Consider the following 19,706-nt stretch of genomic DNA (forward strand, 5'->3'; position numbering starts at 1 on the left):
GTGGGGAACGTAGGGGGAGCCAATACTGGGGGGGGGGGCGTGTCAGAGGCCTGAGAGGGAAGAGCAAACAGCTGGAGAGCTGGGAGGGGGCCAGACCACCAGGGCTCCAGAGCAGCTTGCTGGGGAATAGCTCCCTGGGGGCTGGCAAGGAATGCATCCTTTGGGGGAGTGGGCCTGTGGACTTTCTCAGAAACAGGAGGGACACAAGTTGGAGGAGAAGGTGAGGACAAAGAGAAGGTTCTTTTAAGAATGGGGAGTTCTGAGCAAAGGAAAGAAGGAGGATCAAGACACAAACAGATCAGATAGGGGAACATCAGGAGATGCAAAAGATGGGACTGAGCAAAGAGGTCCCCGCTATTTACTTTTCTAAGGTGCCAGGAGAGGGGAGAATGGATGAAGAAACCGAGAAAGGATGAAAAAGATGGGCAGCTGAGAGACAGCGGGATCCTGTCAAGATTCCCTGCATCCTCTCCACTTAGTAAGAGGTAGGGCAGGTTGGAAGGTTGAAGAAAGGGGTGGAGTATGTATGCAACAGTTTTGGGGGGATTTCTCTCAAGCAATGCTGCTCAAATGCAATGTATGTACAAATCATCTGGGATCTTCTTAAAGGGCAAGTTCTGATTCAGCAGTTCTGGGCAGGGCCTAAGATTCTACATTTGTAATAAGCTCCCATGTAATGCCAATGCTCCTGGTTCAGGGGCCGCACTGGGAGGAGCCAGGATTAAGAGAGATAGGTAAGGAGATGGAGAAAGAGACTGGCCTAAGAATTCACCTGAGGGAGAGAGCTACCTTTGGTACTCCCACGTGGGATAAAGGCTGAGACCTGGATTGGTCTGGGAGACAGTGACAGGTCTGCAGGTGATGGGGAGGTGGGCGGGGAGAGGGAGGGATGGCAAAGAAGGCAGAGGTCCTGAGAAGGTGGGGGTCTCTGGGGTGGTAGGAGGCCCAGCAGCGTCCCTGGGACCCCTCATCTGGGTCCATAGGGCAGACCACTAACTGCACACTTGGAAGCCCCCCAAAAGAGGACGGGAGTCTGTTGGGACAGGAAAGTGACATTCTAGGGGTGTCTGAGAGTGACACAGCAGGCAGGGCAGGCCACCCTCATGCTGTTCTGCAGGAAAGTGCTGGACTCAGTGCAAAGCCTGGCCAAGACACACCAGGACAGAATGTGGGGAGAGGGGCAGAAATGGCTCTGCCTGGGAATCAAGGGCAAGATGATTCCTGGCCCAGCAATGAAATCTGAGAGGGAAGATTCTCTGGCTGAAGAGAAAGACAAGTGAGTTGGCTCTGAGTCCTAACTCCAAGCTGTAAGTCTGCAACTTGCAATCAAAAATCTAGAGGTTTCTGAAAGGCACAGGTTGGAAAGAAAATGCTTTAGGTTTAGGCAACAGGAAATAGGGATGATGGCGTGGGAGGAGCACAGTGCAGGGACTTGGCTGTTGGCCCCTGGGGCCCAGTCTGAGAGACAGAGGTTTGGTACTGGGCTGAGGTTAAACCGAGGTCAGGTTCACCAGGGAAATGCGGGGAGGACAGTCGGGCGAGCAAAGAACGTCAAGAGCAAAAGCCTGGAGGCGTCAAAATGAGTAGCAAGTGCAGGACCAGGGCGTCGCTGCGAGAAGCGGCGGGTACTTGGGTGACTGAGATGAGGCTGACATGAGGCGGGAGGAACGTCCCGGGGCGACCCCGCGGCTGGTGGTGGCGCCTAAGCGCCGAGTGGCAGGTCCCTCCGCCGCTGCCTGGCTGCAGCCGCACAGCCCCTCTGCTCGCCGCCGCCCCTGGCCCCCGGCCTCGGCCCCCCGGGTCCCTCGGTCTTTCCTGCGGCCTCCGCCAGGCCGCAGCCCCCAGCCCCCAGCCCCCAGCCCCGGCGGCAGACTCGCCAGGGTCCGCCCCGCCGCGGCGGCCCGGGCCCGGCCGCTCCTCCCCCGATGATGTCACGTCCCCGGCCGCCCCTCGGCCGGCCGCGCCGCCCCGCCCCCGCCTCCCCCGGCCCCGTCCCCTGGGCCCGCCCGCTCCCGCCATCCCTCCGCCCGCGCGCTCCCTCCCTTCGGCTCCCGCTCCCCCGGGAGCGGCGGCGGCGGCGGCGGCGGGATGGCCCGGGCCCGCGGCCAGGCCCTGGGGAGCGGCGGTCGGCGGCGCCCGCGGCGGGGCGGTGCGGGAGCCGGGGCCCGGGGGGAGTCGGCCGGGCTGCTGCTGCTTCTGCTCCAGGTGCTGCCGCCCGGGGCTGCGGCGGGGCCGGGGCGCCGGGGCCCGCGGGGCGCTGGCGGCGGCGGCGTCTGCTGGCCCGGCGCTGTCCCTGTCTTTCCCCGGGACGCGCGGCTGCTGCTGCTCCTTCCTCCGCTGCCGCCGCCAAGCTCCGCGCCCGCAGCCTCCGCCTCCCGGATGGTAATCAGCGCCCCGCGCCGGCGCCGCGGGCGGGCGGGAGGTGGGGGCGACTGGGGGAAAGGGCGGGCAGCCCCGCGCCCCCTCCTCGCTGGAGGCAGCTCCCGGGGCGCTCGGGCCCCCCTCCTCCGACGACCGCGGCCCTGGGCCGCCGCCAGAGCGCGCCTCTGGGGCGCCTCCGCGCGGACCGGGCGCCGGCTGCGCTCCCGCCCTCCCCGCCCCGCTCGCAGTCCGCCCGCCGGCGCTCAGGCCGCGGGGGAATCCCTCCATCTCCCCGCCCCGCGCCCCGGGAGGGGAGGGGACAGCGTCGGCGCTGGCGGACCCGCTTTCTCCGAGGGAGCGCCCCAGAGGCTAGTGCGCACTGAGCCGCCGGGACTCAGTGCTGCGCTGCGCTCTCTAAGGCGTCCAGTGCCGTCGGGTCCGGGGAGCTGAGACGCCCGCAGCCTCAGGGGGAGCGGATCCCCGGTGGCGGGGGCGCCCACCCACTGCGCGCCCTTATGTTCTCTGCGCAGGACGCTCTGCCCCGCGGCGGGCTGAACCTGAAGGAAGAGCCGCTGCTGCCTGCCGGCCTGGGCTCAGTGCGCTCCTGGATGCAGGGCGCAGGCATCCTGGACGCCAGCACCGCGGCGCAGAGGTAAGCGCTCGGATGCGACCCAGCGCGCAGGGGTTGGACGACTCCGCGTCTCCTTCGCTCAGCTAGCTGAGCTGCTAAGGCGAGGGCTGTAGGGAGCCCTAACTCTGGACTGTCCCAGCAAGCTCTCCCGCCCACCCTGCCCGGAGCGTCAGTGCTGGTCCTGAGGCTGTGGGGCGGGCCGGGCGGGGCGGGGCTTCTGCCTCCTCTCCCGGCTGTCCCGGCTCTGACTTCTGACTGTCGCAGGCGGGCCCAGACGTCCACGGCTCTAAGGGAAGAGGTATGTCCCATTGCCACCAGCCTTCAAGGAATGGCCAACCCCTCCTTGCTGGGCAGTCCTAGTACCTCTCCAGGTCCAATTCCGTGGCTCTCTACCAGGAAAGACACGAAACCCAGCCCCCTTCTGCGTTCCCACGCCCCTCAGAGTTGGAGGATGGATGTGCGGGGCTGGAGAAGCGGCAGGGGCCTGATGAGAAGGGAAACATGAGGTGGGCAGTCTGCTTGGCTGGAGTGACTGGGGCTGGGAATGGGGCAGAGCCGCTCAGGTCCTGCGTCTTATCAAGGTGTTTTTTCTGGTGGGTCCTGCGGGAGGCAGGGTGTCCCTGGAAACCCAACACCCACGCCCATCTCCTCTGGCTCCTTTGTAGGAGCCTGTGCAGAGAGGCGGGATGGGGGATGGACTCTTGGATTTGGAAAGAAAGTTTAAAGATTTCTTGACCTGCCCCCTACAACACTTGGGCCCCCAGCTTTTTGTATCCCTGGCTGTGAGCATGGCGGGGAGGGGCTAGAATTAGGGAGGGGCTGCCTCTGCAGACGGCCTCCGCGGCGGGGGAAAGCTGGTCTCCCCAGAGTTCTGAGCATCTGCTTGTCCAGCAGCCTGACGGGATTCGGATGGGGTTCCCGGGGCAGACCAGGCCTGGCCCACAGACCATGCAGTCCCTCCCCCAGTTCTGTCCAGGGGACACCACTCCTGGCCCAGCCCCGACCTCGCCTCTCAGCAGACACACACCTTGTTCCTGGTCTAGCTGCACCCGTGGTCCTGCGCTCCTGTCCTTTCATGACTGTCAGGAGGGAGCAGTGGGGGCTTTCTCTGGAGCTCGTTTCTTCAGAAAGAGAAAGGTCTTGCCTATGATTAATTCATTCATGATATAACTATGTTCCAGAAAATTAGAAAATAGAAAACAAAGTCCCACCTCTCTAATACAACTGCTGTCAACATTTTAGAGGATCTCCTTCCCACCCTTGTGCTCATTACCCTTTTTTTCCCTGTACTATGCATGCAATTCTGTATCCTGCCTGTTTTTCTGTTTGTTTGTTGTTGGTTTTTTTTTAAATTTAACTTGACACAGTCAATTTCCTAATGCGACCTCATCTTTTTCTCCACTGGCTATGTGGTGAGAGCTCCTTGTAGTAGTGGGTAGGGAGTACCAGGGGGCCTTTAGGGTTCAAGGTTCCCATTTCTCTCTGACCCTCCCCTGCGCCCCAGCCCCAGGCAGCAGGTTGGATGAGGGGGAAGCGGATGTGAAGGTGGCAGTGTTCCCACAGCCTGTGTGGGTGCAGGAAGTGTGGGGATGAGGCTCTTCCATGGGTCAGGCCACCAGCAGTGTTGTCTGCACATAGGGCTTTTGACATAGGGTGTTTGGGGGTCGAATCTGAGTCCCCAGTGCTACACTGCGGGGACTCAGAAGTCTTCTCCAGTGCGAAAAGGGGCATTTCGTCAGGCCTGGGCTGCTTATCTGCAGTTTCAGAGACTTGTCTTAGGACACAGCTCAGGAAGCCCCTTCCTCCACCATTGAGTGACTCTGGGCCACCTCCTTCCAGACGGGAGCTGGCTAATCCTTTCTCTTCATTCTTCCTGGGGTAGTGCAGCCTCTTTCCTGTTTGTATCTCAGTCCCTAGATGGTCCTGTGCTCAGGTCTTCCATCCTAAAACAGCAACAACAAAACTTTCTTTCCCATCCCCAGCCTCCCTCTTCACCTTCTGCTTGGTTCCTCTCCCACTCCCCTCTGCGAACAACCCCACCCCACCCTCGACCCGGGCTGCTTGGAACCTGACAGTTGTCTTTCATGCTCTCCTTAACCCCATAGCCACCTGGCTGTCAAGGCTTCTGGAAGTGCCCTCTGTGGTTTTTCTCTTAATCTCAGTGCCCACAGCCAACTTTTAACGATGACATGCCCTGGCGCTCCATCTCTTTCCTCCGCGGCTGAAGGTTAACCTACCCAGGTCTCCTGCTACCCAGCCCCAGCCTCTCAGCACTCCCCCAAATCACCTGCCGTGCACCGGCAACCAAAGCAGTATTTCCGAAGGACTTTACTCTAATCACGTCCCTCTTCAGTTAGAAACTTCAGTGACCCCCACTTCCTCCCAGATATTCATCATTCAGGGCCCATCACTGACTGGCCCCCAATTTCCTCACAGCCCCTGTGTGATTCTTGTCACCCAGCAATATCTCTTCAAACAGTTCCCCTGCCCCCAGCGCCCATAGGCCTACCAGTCTTACCCAGTATCTTCTCTGTTGGTGTGCCCCCACCCAGCTCAGGGGAGTGGCTTTTAGTGCTGCCTGAGGATGCTCGCCACAGGCCAGAGTCAGCTGTGCTCTGCTTCTCCCGAGCTTCCCTGCCCTGCCAGCCTGTTCCTTCCTGTAGCGCAAGGATGGTGGCCTGTTCATTCTTGTGTCCACAGCACAAGTACAGGTTCAAGCATTATGGCGGGGGGGGGGGGGCGCGGGCAATGAGCATCTGCTGCAGGAGTCAGGAGCGCCTGTTAGGAAGTTACCACATCCCTTTCTTTGGGCTTTCCTCTCCATGCTCATGGTCTCCAGGATCAACCTGACCTCAGGAACCAGGTCCCAGAGCAGCAGCTGCTCTCCAGCTTTACAAAGCCAAGGTTTTACAGAAGCTGGAGGTGGAGGAGAGGACCCAGAGCCAAAGAACAGTGAGGGAGGCTCTGCCAACAGGAAGGAGGTTCTCAGCAAAAGAGGGATAGGGGCAAAGAGGGGCTGCAAGCCCTCAGCCTGGAGGCTACAGTGAAGGGAAGGGAAGGCCGCTGCTGAGGACCACCAGGGTCCTCCGAGTGGAGAACTCTGCACAGGACCCCGGTGTTGCCACTATCATCCCTACTCTGAGCCGAAAGGACTTTATCTCTGAGGCCCATATCCCAGCTCGAGCCCACCTTCCCCGGACTCCCCTTCAGACCCACATCCTCTTGTTAGAATGCTCAGCACAGAAGCAACTGTCCTCTCGTCCTGATGTGATTCCCAGCCTGGGGAGACCCCTGGAGGCCCCAGGCCGGCCCTCTGCCTTGAGCTGGTTCCACCGCACTTGCAAGGGCCCTGACAGGGAAGCCAGCTGGGGCTGCCTTTCCTGTAAGCAGCTGCAGGCTAGCCTCCCTGCTAGGAAATGCTTTTGTTTGCTTTAATAATTAATAACCGCTCCTCAGCCTGGGACCTGGCAGACAGGCCTGTGGGTGGGTGGCAAAGGAGTGGGCAGAGAGAAGCAGGGTGGGCAGTCTTTTCCCCCCTTGTTTAGGGACCTCAGTGGCTGAGGCAGTTTCCCGGGGCAGGTGATCAGAGCCGCTGCTGGGGCAGTGGGAGCAGGGGATCTGAAGCAGTCCCCAAAGTCTCCCTCCTCCGGGGAGGCCCCTCTGGACGTAGGTTCTGAACAGCTGCCTCTAGCCGCGAGGGCCTCCTCGTCTGCATGGTTGAGGTGGGTGTGCCCCAGCGAGCTGCTGCTTTTATCCTCCCTGGTCTGTGGCAGAGCCAGGCTCTGGGCATGTCAGGCTGGGCAGGGCTGGGCGAATAGACCTTGGCTGGGGCCAGGAATGCTGGGCCCAGCTTATTGGTTACCAGAGTCCAAGGGGCCTAGGGGATGCCTGCAGGGAGAGTGGGGGGCCAGTGGGATACTTGGAGGAAACTTGGATGCTGAGGGAAGGAAGGGGGCGCTTAGGGAACCATGTAAGGGAAAGGAGGAGCAGGATTTAGCAGCGACTTTAGGGAAATTGAGACGTGGATGAGATCCAGGAGATACACAGTTTTTGCTCCTTCCACCTCAGGGCAGGGGGGAGGGGGAGGTCAAAAAGGAGCCTATTCGCATTGCTGTTGATCTCAGGGCTTTGTCCCCATCTCTCCAGAGTCCCAGACTCCAAGGTAGATAAGATAAGTCAAGGCTCTGTTCAGAACCACAGGCTGTCCAGGGGGAGTAAGAAGGAGGGTTTGGTGTGGAATGGGGAGAGGAAGCGGCCTGAGGGTGCCTCTGGGGCAGGAGCCAAAGCTCTAGCTTTAGCCGCTTGCCCTCTGTGGTTTGAGATGCTTGTTTTAAATTGCTAGTGTTTATAATAACCATGTAGTCAGGGATGTGAGGAACCACGAGTGGCCTCCTGAGTACAGAGCAGAGTCCACAAGGGAGGTGTCGTCTGTAGGACACAGTCATGGCCAAGTCCAGCAGCTTCTGCAAGAAGGACTCTGGGGCATCCTGCTCAGCCTCAGAAAGGAGCACCTCCAGGGACCGCTGAGTGGCCCTAGCAATAGCAGCCGGACAACTCAACAGCCCCCAGCATGTCCCCATATGCACCCCTCTGTATGCTGGAGCATAGCCCAGCTGAATGGCCCAGGCTGCGAAAGTCAGGTTGTCCTTGGTGTCCACTTGAACTTGGACTCCCCAGCACAGTACTCAGGAAGCGCATGCGCACACCATGCTTGCTACAAGGCTGGTATCCTCCCATCAAAAAGTTGCTGTGCAAACCAGAGCTCTTCTGTCACAGTTGCCTTTAACTTTTGGGCTATTTCAAGACCAAAGATGGGAAGAGAGGGAGTGAGCCACGGTGGAAATATGAAAGTGAACACTTTCTCCTCCCACATCCTGGTTCTTTAGTGCAGAAGCAAATGGCCCACCGCCTCAGCACACTCCAGAGTTGATAGGAAACGTGTTTTTGAACATTTTGTTGAAAACAATCTTTTTAAGAACGCGAGATCCGTAATTTGTTTTGGAGTCTTACAAAAAGCGGTGAATGTGGCTGTTTTTTTATCACTGAGCTGCATTTATCTGAAAAAGGTGCTTATGTGGCAAGCTTTGTGCACTAATGATGCTCAGTGAATGAGCTGTTTCTGAATCATAGGCCCCAGCAACACGTGTACCAGGTGAGGCCATTCCTGTGCCCGTATGCCAGGCTGCACCCAGGCCCTTGGGCTGTATCTTTGCTGGTTTCCAACACGCTGCTGGTAGTCGGTACCCCACCCGTGTTCCCTCAGAACCTTGTAAAGGGTCTGCTTCCCCTGCCAATATCTGCCTTGTAAAAGGTCTGCTTCCGCTGCCAGTATCTGCTTCATATGACTTAAGTTCCTAGAACCTGCCCTGTCCACTTGCACATCAGGCCGGAAGCACCTGAGCAGTATCCCAGAAGCCCTCAGCCAATGGCTGGCTGGAGGTGGTGGATAAACACACCAGCTCCCTCCTCCAGCGTCTGGCACGATAACCCCAAAGCACATGCTCTAGACTGTTTCCAGAGCTCCCGGGGGGATTGAGCTGCGGTTGCCCACAGTGGCAACTTTTCAATAATGTACCCTTTATAAACTGCCTTGCCTTTTCTCTCTCATTCCCCATCCACATCGGTTATTTCCCGGACTCCTCTCCCACGTAAACCTGGTATTTGAGGGGGCTCTTTCTGGGGAAACCCAAATAAAACGCTTCCCTCTCCAGACTTCAGGAGCTCTACTCTTGCCTCCTTTCTTTTAGATGAAGGATTCACTTCAATAAACATCTGCGCACTTTCTCCCTGCACTCCAAACTTGGGCAACCCCACTTTGGAGACCACAGAATCCGAGGCATTGGCCTTCCCACATCTGTCTGTCTGTAAGCTAGTGTGAGAGCAGGCAGTCGTCCTGCGTCCCGCCCATCTGCCCCCAGGTCATGCCCAGCAGGGCGTTGGACCCCTCCGCGTCCCCTGTGCCTCTCTTCTGAGTTGTCTGAGCATATCTCTATGTTTCGTTCTTTGTGCTCTTTAACCATGGTTTGTTTTCTCATTACGAGAGCACCAGCTATTCCCAAGGGGAGAAAAGCAAAAGTCTCTCCTTCTCCCTCAACCCTCTCCCTTTAGGGCTCCCAGTTCCAGTCAGGGATGGTGGTGGGTCACACTGGGGGTGGAGGTGCCTGGGGCAACCAGGAAAAGACAGGCCGAGGCCCGGCCAGCCTCCGGTGCCCTCACTGATAGGCTGATCCTTATGCCAGTCTCTGCCTCTTGTTCCTAGGAATACTAGGATGTCTTTAAAGCAAAGCCTTTTCTACCTCACCTCGACCCTCTCCCGGGTGCGGCAGGGCTGTGAACAGGGTGAACTGGAAACATCCACAGAGCAGGAGCAGCCCTGGGTGTGCCCAGCAGGCGGCTTGCCGCATGCTGCAGTCTTCTCCTGGTCTGCAGGGATGGGGCTGTCACGTTGTGCTGCTGTTGCTCAGGACAGTGCTCCTCTCTCAGAGCTGTATGCTCACCGCCTCTGCCTGGTTGCTTGTGTGAGGGTGGGGGGACCCCAGGAGGATGATTGTGCCTCGGACCCACTAGCCAAGAAGGGGAAGAGAGGAGGATGCTGGGCCGACTCGGGCGAAGTGGGACCGGGGCTGAGCCCGCCGTGGGGTAGGTCCAGGCCTATGAGGCAGTGCTGCCCCTCCCCAGCTGGCAGCACCGGTGTCCCCCATCACGGGTACCTGACCTCCCTCCCCAAGAATCCCCTCCTGTGGGGACGGTGGGCCCTGTGAAGGGAGCTTGGCTGGGGGCTTAGGCCAGACTTCCCAGGTCTGGTTCTTAAGAGCCCGCAGGCAGCTAGGACCCAGCACCAGCTGATGTGAGCCAGGAGAGATGGATGGGAGAGGAAGCTCAGCCAGCATCACTGATTCACTCGGCCTGGGGAGTACAAAGGTGCCTGTGTAGAAAGGGTGTGCTGAGTGGTCTAGGAGATTGTGTTACTGCCCAGCATCCGCCCTCCTCTCAAGACGTTTTTTTCTCTGTATCCTCACTCCCTGCTGTCTGAAAGCTTTCCCGTGCCTTTCCTGGGCTAGATGACAGCTTAAAGAGCAGAGCGATCTGGGACGGTTCCACAAGCCCGCCCCCTTCTGGCCCTCTCTTACACCAGCTGGTCCTGGAACCTGTCCCTAGGAGCTTTTCTCCCCTTAGGTGGTCCTGGGGACGGAGGGAGGAGTCGGGGTTGCTGCCTCATTAGCATATTCATTAACAGTAATCAGGGACCTGCTGTGATCCAGGCCCTCTTCGGGCTTCCCTGACTCTTGGTAAATGGGAATTTGGAGGGTCAAGGGCTGGACTTGAAAGGACTGTAGCCTGAGGGAGAAGGGGGGAGGGGCAGGAGGGAGGAAGAAGGACAAAGGGAGAAGGATGTCCCTAGAGAAAGGAACAAGTGCAGAAAAAATCTTTGGCAAGGAAGAGTTTTCAGTAGCCCCCCTCCTCATCTCGACATAAACAAGACCCATCCCTTCTGTCTCTGAAACCAACATTTCACATGGACCACTGAGACTCCCAGGCAGGTTTTCAAGAGGAGGAACAATTTTCATTTTATTTTTTTCTGTATTTACTGTAACCTATGAGTAAAAATATAATGAGCTCCTCAAGCCCGTGACATCCCAGATATTATGGCTTCACGTGAAGCTGAGTAAGTGGATTTTAAATTCTATGAAGAAAAATCTTCTTTAAAAAAGGTTTTATTTATTTTCAGAGAGAGGGGACAGGAGGGAGAAAGAGAGGGAGAGAAACATAGATTCATGAAACATCAGTTGGTGGCCTCTTGCAGGCCCCCACCCAGCGACCTGGCCTGCAACCCAGGCGTGTGCCCTGGCTGGGAATCCAGCAGGCGACCTTGCAGTTCACAGGCTGGCACTCAATCCACTGAGCCACACCAACTAGAGTGAAGGAAAATCTTAAGTCGTGATGAATATGGCAGACGTTGCCCCAGCGGCATGTCCGTGGTGGAACTCTGGTCTAAATGGCCCCCAAGGCAGTCCCGCCGTCCCCGTCCTCCCCTGCATCCGTGCAGCAGCCTCTCACTTCACCACACTGCTCCTCTGCACCCCCCCCCGCCCCCACCACAGCACCTCTAAGTCCTGCCTGGCGTCAGGATTTTCTGGTGGCCTTTAGTCATGTTTCCCAAACCACATCCCTGAACAAAAGTGCTCCATAGTCGTGTAAGCGTGGTGTCTTAGTTGTCTATTGCCACATCACAAAACTATTCTAAAACTCAGCAGCCTAAGTCAACAAACATTTATTATCTCATGCAGTTTCCGAGAGTCAGACATCAAGGAGCAGCGTAGGTGAGTGGTTCTGGCTCAGGGTTTCTTAGGAGGCTGCAGTCAAGGTTGAAAGCCAGGGCTGCGGTTGTCTGAAGTTTCACTGGGGCTGGAGGATCTCCTTCCAAGGCGTCACTCAAGTTAGTGCTGGCTGTGGACTGGAGGCCTCAGCCCTTCTCCATGTGGACCTTCCGTAGAGCTACTTGAACGTCCTCAGAACATGGCAGCCAGCTTCCCCTTCAGTGACTGACCCAAGAGAGAGAAGAAGGCAGAAGCCACAATGTCCTTTATGACCTAACATTGGAAATCATATGCTGTCACTTGTGCCATATTCTATTAGCCACACAGACCAATCCTGATACAGTATGTGAGGGGGGTGACTACCCGGGGCATGAGCACCAGGAGGCAGGGGATCCCGGGGAACCATCCAGGAGGCTGCCTACCACATGCGGGGAGTGCCAGCTTGAGCCGGGTCAAGCGGCAGCCCATTCCTGGAGGGCGTCCCAGGGTCCCCCCCGCCCCCCGCACACACAAGTACGTGCTATGAAGCCATGTTTTCCGGCAGTTGTGGCTATAGCACCCTTCTGAGGAGGAAGGAGCTGGAGCTATGAGAGATCTAAGGAATACACTTTGGAAAACCTTGACCCACAAAAGAAAGTCTAAACTCTTTTTTTGTGTCCCTGCATAGTCCGACACTTCCAGTACAGCCTTTTCTCTCATCTCTTCACTTTTTGAAATCTATACTCCAGTGGCACTAACCCTGACACCTACAGCCATTTCTCATGCTGTTTGGCCTGCTCTTTTGTCTGATGTACCTGTTGAGCTTCGATTTACCCCGCAAGGGCCAGGTTGATAAAAAGCCACCCTCTCCATGAAGCCTTTTCCCTCATTTCACACAGAAAGAATTCATTTTTTTCTTTGCTTCTATAGTTTTTGATATAGTAACTGGTTTTGGAGGGTGCCTACCACCTCATCTTGTGTTAAAGCTCTGTCTGCCTTCCCTCCCCTTCCAGGCATTTAACTCCAGCCCCGCTCTGCACCATGTGTTGAATGCTTGGTGCATCGCTGGGGTTCAGGAAGTATTTGGTGAAGAGGGTCTTGGTCCTTCTCTTCCTCCTGCTCTTGCCCTGGCCTTGCTTTTGGGAATAGTTTCTGACAAGTAGAAAGCCCTTGGCAAGGCCAGACCAAAAGATCCTCCTGCCCAAGGGAGCCGGTGGCTGTCTTTCCCAAAGCGCGGAGGCAGGCCGGTGCGCCCCTGGAGTTCTACGCCTGGGGCGCGTGTCCCTGGCCTTCAGCCCTAGCCCAGGATCCGGACGGGGCAGGCCAATGGCCCTGAGCCAGTGTGATGCCCCTGAGATCACACTGTGTGAGGCCCCTGATGGGCATCGTCGTGTCCCAGGCAGTGCTGCAGGCTCGTGTACACGGCCATGGGTGGGGGTGCTGTGGGATATTTGTTCCAGAACCTCCCGACTGCCCCTTGATACCCTGAAGGGGCAGGCACAGGGGCCTCTGCTCAGTAAGATGGGTTGTCCAGCTGTCCGTGCATTTGGTTTTGGACATCAGCCTTCGACAATGCGAGGCCCAAGGAAAACCTGAGAGGGAGCCCAGCAGGGACACCTCCATTGCCACTGCCTGTTCCCAAGGGAGCAGGCCGGGGTGACCCCAGGGCTGAGAGGCCTCTGGAACTGAGATGGCCCTGCCAAGGATGGGCCAAGCCCATCTAATTTATTCCTTGTCCAAACTCTTGGCATGTCAGGGCCAAATCCTGGCCAGCCGTGCTACCTGGTCAGGGACGAGGGGTCTTTCTCTCCGAGAGCACTTCCGGGGGTTTCCCAGCTCCTTTCCTCCCACAGTGGCGTGGGCCTGGCGCGAGCACATTTTGAGAAGCAGCCTCCCTCCAACCTCAGGAAATCCAACTTCTTCCACTTCGTGCTGGCCATGTATGACCGGCAGGGGCAGCCCGTGGAGGTGGAGCGCACGGCCTTCATCAACTTCGTGGAAAAGGACCTAGTGAGAGGCTCGTGGGCTCGGCTGGGACAGAGCATGGGACAGAGGGGGCAGGAGGGCTTCAGGGACTCCCCTCTCACAGGGGCAGATGAATAGACAGATGGCGGAGGAGTGGAGAAGAGGGAGTGAATGGATGGCAGGGAGGGAAAGAGGGTGGGTTTAGAGAGGAGGGCAGGGGGGAGGGGGACCCCTGGGAGCATCCTCCCCATCTTGGCCCTATAGGAACCTGGGGCAGAAAAGACGAACAACGGGATCCATTACCGCCTCCGGCTGGTCTATAACAATGGTGAGTGAAGCCCACTGCACACTGGGTACCAGAGCCCCACGGGACACATAACACCCGTTGTCAGGGCTGAGGAGGCCCCTGCCTCCTGGTGGGGAAAGTGTGCTCCAGTCATCAGAGGCCACAGACGCTCCCCAAACAGCAAGCCCTCTCCACCTTTCCACCCCTAGGGCTTCGGACAGAGCAGGACCTCTATGTGCGCCTCATTGACTCCATGTCCAAGCAGGTGAGCCGGCCTGGGGATGCTGTGCCTTCTCAGACCCCCCTCTCCCGTGGAATGCACCTGCCCCTGCCTTCCCGTGCCCTTGCCCCGCCTCCCTACGCTGTCATCCGGGCAGGTCTGGCTACCTCAGGTCTTACCCCAGACTGTGCGGCCCTTGCCCTCTAGTCTAGAAAAAGGCAGTATTTGTACAAAGACCCCATCTTACATCACGTTCCCTAGAAGCTCAGCTTAGACACAGGGATTCAGGTGTGCAGGGTTTATTGGGGAAGCAGACAGGAGGCTCTCAGCAGAAGGGAAGGAGGGAAGCCAGGCAGGGCAGGGGATGTTCAGCAAGGATGGAGTCTCAGCTGGAGTCCAACGAAAGCCTGATCCCCAGGGAGCTGTAGAGAAGCCACACCAGAGTTGTCTCCACCTTCAGGCAAAGAGGCCAGGATTTGGTACCCTGTATGAGTCAGTCACTGGCTGGGGAGCACTCCCCAGGGAACTTGAAACCTTCCAGACATTTTCAGGCAAGGCAGCACCTATCTGCTGAGAGCCATTCTCAAGAGAACGCACTTAGCAGCCAACACCAACTGCAGCTGGGGGGTGGGTGCACTAGTTGGGGAAAGGGGATGAGGGGGCCCTAGAGCTTTTGCAGACCCTCAGCACCCTGCTGATGTGAAAGGTCACAAGGAGGAGTCTCAGGGGCCCATGTCCTCAGGAGCTTGGGAGGACTGATGGCTGAGTAGCCCTGATGGGCTCTTGCTCTTGCGAGTCAGGGCTCCTGGTTTTGCAGAGAAATTGTCAGTGCAGGCAAAGAGGGAGCTGAGCTCAAAAGGCCCATCAGCTGCCCTGAATGCAAGGTGGACACTTGGGCTTTCCCACACAAGCAGAGTCTTCCAGCAGCTGCCACCCAATCCCAAAACAGAGGAAGAAATGTTTTCTTTCTAGAAACCCTGTGGTCGCTGTGGTGGAGGAGTATAGAAGGGGTTGAGGGAAGTCCAGAGAAAGAAGGACCCCACAAGTGGGAGATGTCTGGGAGGCTCAGGGGGTCATAAAGTGGGAAGCTAGATGCAATTTAGGAAGCTTAGTCCTTGCTTCAGGGCAGAGGGTGGAAGCTGGGGGTGGAGGGGACCAGTGAGGAGGCTGATCCAATAGTCCAAGGGGGAGACACAGGCCTGAGGCAGGGGGAGAGGCTGATTAACCAGGTGGACAGCCTAGAGGACAATGTTTGTGAGCAGGAGTAGAGGCCCACTAGGGCCAGAGGAAGTGGGGATAGGAGTGTCTACCCCTGACCTTGGTCCTTGGTCTGCGGACCTCCCTGGTTCCAAGCAGAGCCGGACTTGGAAAGAGCTGCCTGTGGACAAACAGAATCTATAGACTTCATGGCACTGTTGCCCACCCTGGTGGTGATCCTGGAATCGGGAGGAGTCAGGCTCCCAGCTCCTGCTTTGCACTCCTATGTCCCCAAGAGTGACTTGGAGGGTGTGATCTCCCCAGGGGACAGGGCCCATTCCCACCCCCTCCCGTGGACTAAGAGGAGCCGACTTCCACCTGAGCCTGTGCACTTCCTCCCTCCCCCAGGCCATCATCTATGAGGGTCAGGACAAGAACCCTGAAATGTGCCGAGTGCTGCTCACCCATGAGATCATGTGCAGGTGAGAAGGGCTGGGTCGCTGGCGCCTTGGCCATCCACCAAAATGTTGCCAAAGACCCCTCCAAGCCCTGCCCCCTACTGCTGCCACCAGCCCCTCCCTGCTGCTCCCTGGGGAAGGCTGGTGGGGGGAGGTGGTGAGGGAAGAGGGAGGCCCCTGGGCACAGTGCTGGCTGAGGAGAGGGTCCTTGAGGCCCTATTAGCCCGGCCTGTTTATGTGGCTTCTGCAAGTGTTTTTGTAAGAGAGGCCTCCTGCCCCTGCTGGGAAGCTTAACTAATGAAGCTCCAGGGAGGGCTCTCGGGGATGTGCGGGCAGGGCCTGGGCCTCCTGGACTCCCTCCTGATCAGGGGGGAGGAAACTTTGCTGTCTCCTCCTTAACTCTCTGGGCACTTCCTTTGTTGGGGGGTGGTGGCGGCGAACATAGCTTTGGGCTGGCCTTCCCCATTACCACAGGATTTGGCATTTCTGGGCAAGGTCCCCCAGGAGATGCCAGTCAGACAGCGCCCTAGGAGGCGGCTCCTCATTGCATGGAAAAGAGAGCCCAGTGTCCAAAAACCTGGTTGGGGTAGTGGCTGCTTCTGGGAAGAACAGTGACAAAGAGAGGGCACGAGGGGGCTTCTGGGACACTGGGCACCTATGTGGTATTTCTTGTCTGGGTGCTGGTTACATGGTGGGTTCACTTTGTGATAATTCATGAGTTACATGCTTACAACCTGAGCTTGTCTCAATATGAATGGAAAGTGTCCACACAGAGAGAGTGAGAGGCCCTGTAGGTGGCCAGCAGCCTGCCCTTTACTGGCTCCTCCAGGAGCAGCGTGCCTTGGGGACAAGGGTTTCCCTGTCAGCCTCATCCCCAGGGCTGCACTCTCCAAGCCCCTGTGACAAGGACCCTCACTGCTTTTCTCCCCGGGGCCCTGGGCCCCCCGGCCCAAGAATACCATCCCTGGAGACTGAACATCAACATCCTCACCCCGCAGATGCACACACGCACACATGCACGCACACCGTGATCTCCCTCTCCTTCACTGCCCTCTCCTTTCCTCCCTTCTCATCTCTCCGTCAGCCGGTGCTGTGACCGGAAGAGCTGTGGTAACCGGAATGAGACGCCCTCAGACCCCGTCATTATTGACAGGTACAGGCTGGGGGAGGGGCCTGGGAGTTGCAAGGCCTGGGCCGGCTGGGCTCAGTCACAGAGCAGAGGGAGCAGAGCGGTGGCTTCAGGGAGGGGCAGAGCTGCCCACTCCCACTTCCACCCCCCTGTTGGTGGCTCTCAGCAGAGGAAAACTGTCAGACACCGGGGACCCACCAGCCATGGCCCCCTACTGACGGAGCCTGGGAAGGGTGGGGATGGGGGATGAGGTAGGAAGTGAACGTGCCCCAGAGAGAAAAACTGGGGGAATGGAGGGACTGGAGTGGGCCGGGCAGGGAAAGCTGGGTTCCAGTCCCGGTGCCATCTCTGTCCTGTTTGATTTGACTTCACTTCTCTGAATGTCCGTTTCCTTCATTCAAAAACTGGAGAAACCCTTAACAGGTTGTGGTGATACATATAAAAATTTATTCTCTCACCGTGAGTTTATTTTTTAATAGGAAATATACATATAAGGTAAAAAATTCAAAGGGTACAAGAGTAAATAATGAAAAGTAAGTCTGCCCCCACTGCTATGTATAGCATAGAACACATACTCTTTTGTACTTTACCTTTTTTAAAAAAAAATTGTTATATATATATGTATATACACACATATACATAGAGGGTGCAGTACACGAAACACAAAGTTTATTCTTGTGTTATTTATTAATTACTGTATTATTTTCCATATGAACAACTATAAACCTATTTTTTATATCTTAGAGGTCATTCTATATTGGAACATAAACCCCGCCTTGTTCCTCTTTTAATAGATAAAACATTCAAGTGTGAAAGAGTTAACAGCAAATCTTCTACCTCTGCCTGACCCATCCATATGCCCTCCAAAATAAGCAATCCTTCCTGAAATAGCCTGCATATACAAGAAAATACAGATATGCATCATTTTTGCACCTTTTCCTTTATTTATATAAAAAATGGCATTTAAATGTATTTTCAGCACCTTTCTGAAAGGTGGGTACATATATAGTATATATATCTGGGAGCTTATATCAGGACATGTCTCAGTAAAAGTCTCCTTACTCTTTTTTGCTACCGTAAAAATTCCATTGTATGGATAAACTATAATTTCTTTAAATGGTCTCTATTGCTGAACAGTTTAGCTGTTTTCATTCTTTTTCAGGGATAAAATACACTGCAGTGAATTACTTTGTCCATGTGTCATTTTGCACATGTGTGAATTTTATGAACAATATTACAAAGCCAGAAGTAGAATTGCTGAGTCAAAAGATATGCACATTTGTAATTTTGATAGTTATTGCCAGTTCACTAACAATTTTGAAAATGCCTGTTCCCCATGCTTCGGCCAATTGTGTATGTTGTTTATTCATTCAACAAATAATTTGTTAACATCTGCTCTGTGCCAGGGTCTCTTCTATATGCTGTGGATTAAGCAGTGACCAAAATAGACAAAAAACTCTGTGCTTATGGGCTTACAGTCTAGAAGGGAAGATAGACATCACGGAGCGGATAAGACAAATAGCACGTTAGGCAGTTATGGCAGCCAAGGAGAGAAAGCAAGCCATCACGGGGGGTTCACGGAGTGCCCAGGAAGGGCGTAGTGCCAGTTTTAGATTATATAAGGAAGTTCGCACTCAGAAGATGACATTTGAGCCACGACCTGAAGGAAGTGAGGGAGGGAGCCATGCATGAATCTGGGGGGAAATGTTCTCGGCAGGGGTGTACCTGGTGTGTTTAAGGAACCGCAAGACGGCCCAGGGGACTGGAGGAGGTGATGTCAGAGAGCGAATGGTGAGGCAGGAGGAAGGCAAGATCAAGCAAGGCCTTGTAGGCTGCCCGTGAGCCAGGCCGTTGTAAGGACTTTGGCTTTGATTCTGAATGATGCGGAAGCCATTGGGGGATTTTGAGAAAAATAATATGACCCGATTTATATTTCAGCAAGATTACTCTAGCTTCTGCATTAAAGGTGACCTGTAGGAGGCAAGGGTGGAAGCAGGGAGATGAGTGAGGAAGCCGTCACAGGTGAGATAGGACGGAGAACATGACCAGAGACGTTATAACAAGAAGTTGTAAGACGTGGTTAGATGTGGGATATATTTCAAAGGCAGAGCTGGTAAGATTTGTTATGGAAGGAGAGACAAAGTGACAGAAAGAAGTCAAAGAGGTCTCTGAGGTTTCTGACCTGTGCAACTTACAAAGAACTTCTATTTCCTGAGAAGGGGGAGGTTTGGGAGGTGGCAGGTTTGAGACGAGGAAGATTCGGAGCTTGGTTTTGGATGCGTTCTGCTTGAGATGGGAGTGTTGAAGAGCAGCTAACAAACAGGAGTATGGCTCTCAAGGGAAAGCCATACTCCTGTATGTCCAGGCTGCAGAGAGAAATTTGAGCGAATGAAATCATCAAGGGAATGACATTGTATTGATAGAAAACAGAACAGGTTCAAGAACTTAATCCTGGGGTGTCCCCTGTTTGGAGATTATAGTGATATGGAGCTAGCAAAGGAGAATGAGAAGGTGCAGCCAGTCAAGTCAGAGGGAAATCAGGGGGTGGCGTGTCCTGGCGACCTAGATAAGAATATATTCCAAAAAGGAAGCAATGCTCAACAAACAGCATCACATGCTGCTTGTGGATATGATAAGAAGACTAAGAATTGAGCATTGGATTTAGCAACATGGGGGTCATTGGTGACCTCAACAAGAGCTATTTCAGTGGAGGGGAGAAGCAGGAGCCTGACAGGGGTGAGGCTGAGAAGGAATGGGAGAAGAGAGATTAGAGACAAGGACTGGAGGAATTCTTTTGAGTTTAGCTCTAAAGGGATCAGAGAAATGGGGTGGTGGCTGAAGTACAATGTAAGGCAAAAAACCCCACAAAAAACCCCAAAAGATATGTCCCCTGGCTGATGTGGCTCAGTGGCTTGAGTGCCTGGCCTGCGAACTGAAAGGTTGCCAGTTAGATTCCCAGTCAGGACACGCGCGTGGTACCCAGTTGAGGGCTTGTGAGAGGCAACTGATCAATGTATCTCTCACATCGGTGTTTCTCTTCCTCTCTTTCTTTCTCCCTTCCTCTCTCTCTAAAAGTAAATAAATAAAATCTTTAAAAATATATAGCTTCTTCATATTCTGATGAAAAAAATTCAGTAGCAAATGGGAAAATGATGATGCAAG

The 19,706-nt window shown here is 55.5% G+C and overlaps 1 protein-coding gene across 1 annotated transcript in view; it reads left to right on the forward strand.

Moving 5' to 3' along the window:
* Positions 1-2,088: 2,088 nt before the first annotated feature.
* The window catches only part of EBF4 (EBF family member 4), a 50,818-nt gene continuing 33,200 nt past the window's right edge, over positions 2,089-19,706 (forward strand). The window contains exons 1-7 of the mRNA XM_054573473.1: positions 2,089-2,382; positions 2,892-3,013; positions 13,143-13,299; positions 13,519-13,582; positions 13,750-13,805; positions 15,366-15,439; positions 16,500-16,568. Of these exons, the coding sequence (XP_054429448.1) occupies positions 2,089-2,382; positions 2,892-3,013; positions 13,143-13,299; positions 13,519-13,582; positions 13,750-13,805; positions 15,366-15,439; positions 16,500-16,568 (836 nt within the window). The remainder of the gene's footprint in view (positions 2,383-2,891; positions 3,014-13,142; positions 13,300-13,518; positions 13,583-13,749; positions 13,806-15,365; positions 15,440-16,499; positions 16,569-19,706) is intronic.

The sequence above is a fragment of the Pteronotus mesoamericanus genome, unplaced genomic scaffold, assembly GCF_021234165.1.
Source record: "Pteronotus mesoamericanus isolate MK-2021 breed Mesoamerican mustached bat unplaced genomic scaffold, CSHL_Meso_final contig_25, whole genome shotgun sequence".
Taxonomy (NCBI): Eukaryota; Metazoa; Chordata; class Mammalia; order Chiroptera; family Mormoopidae; genus Pteronotus; species Pteronotus mesoamericanus.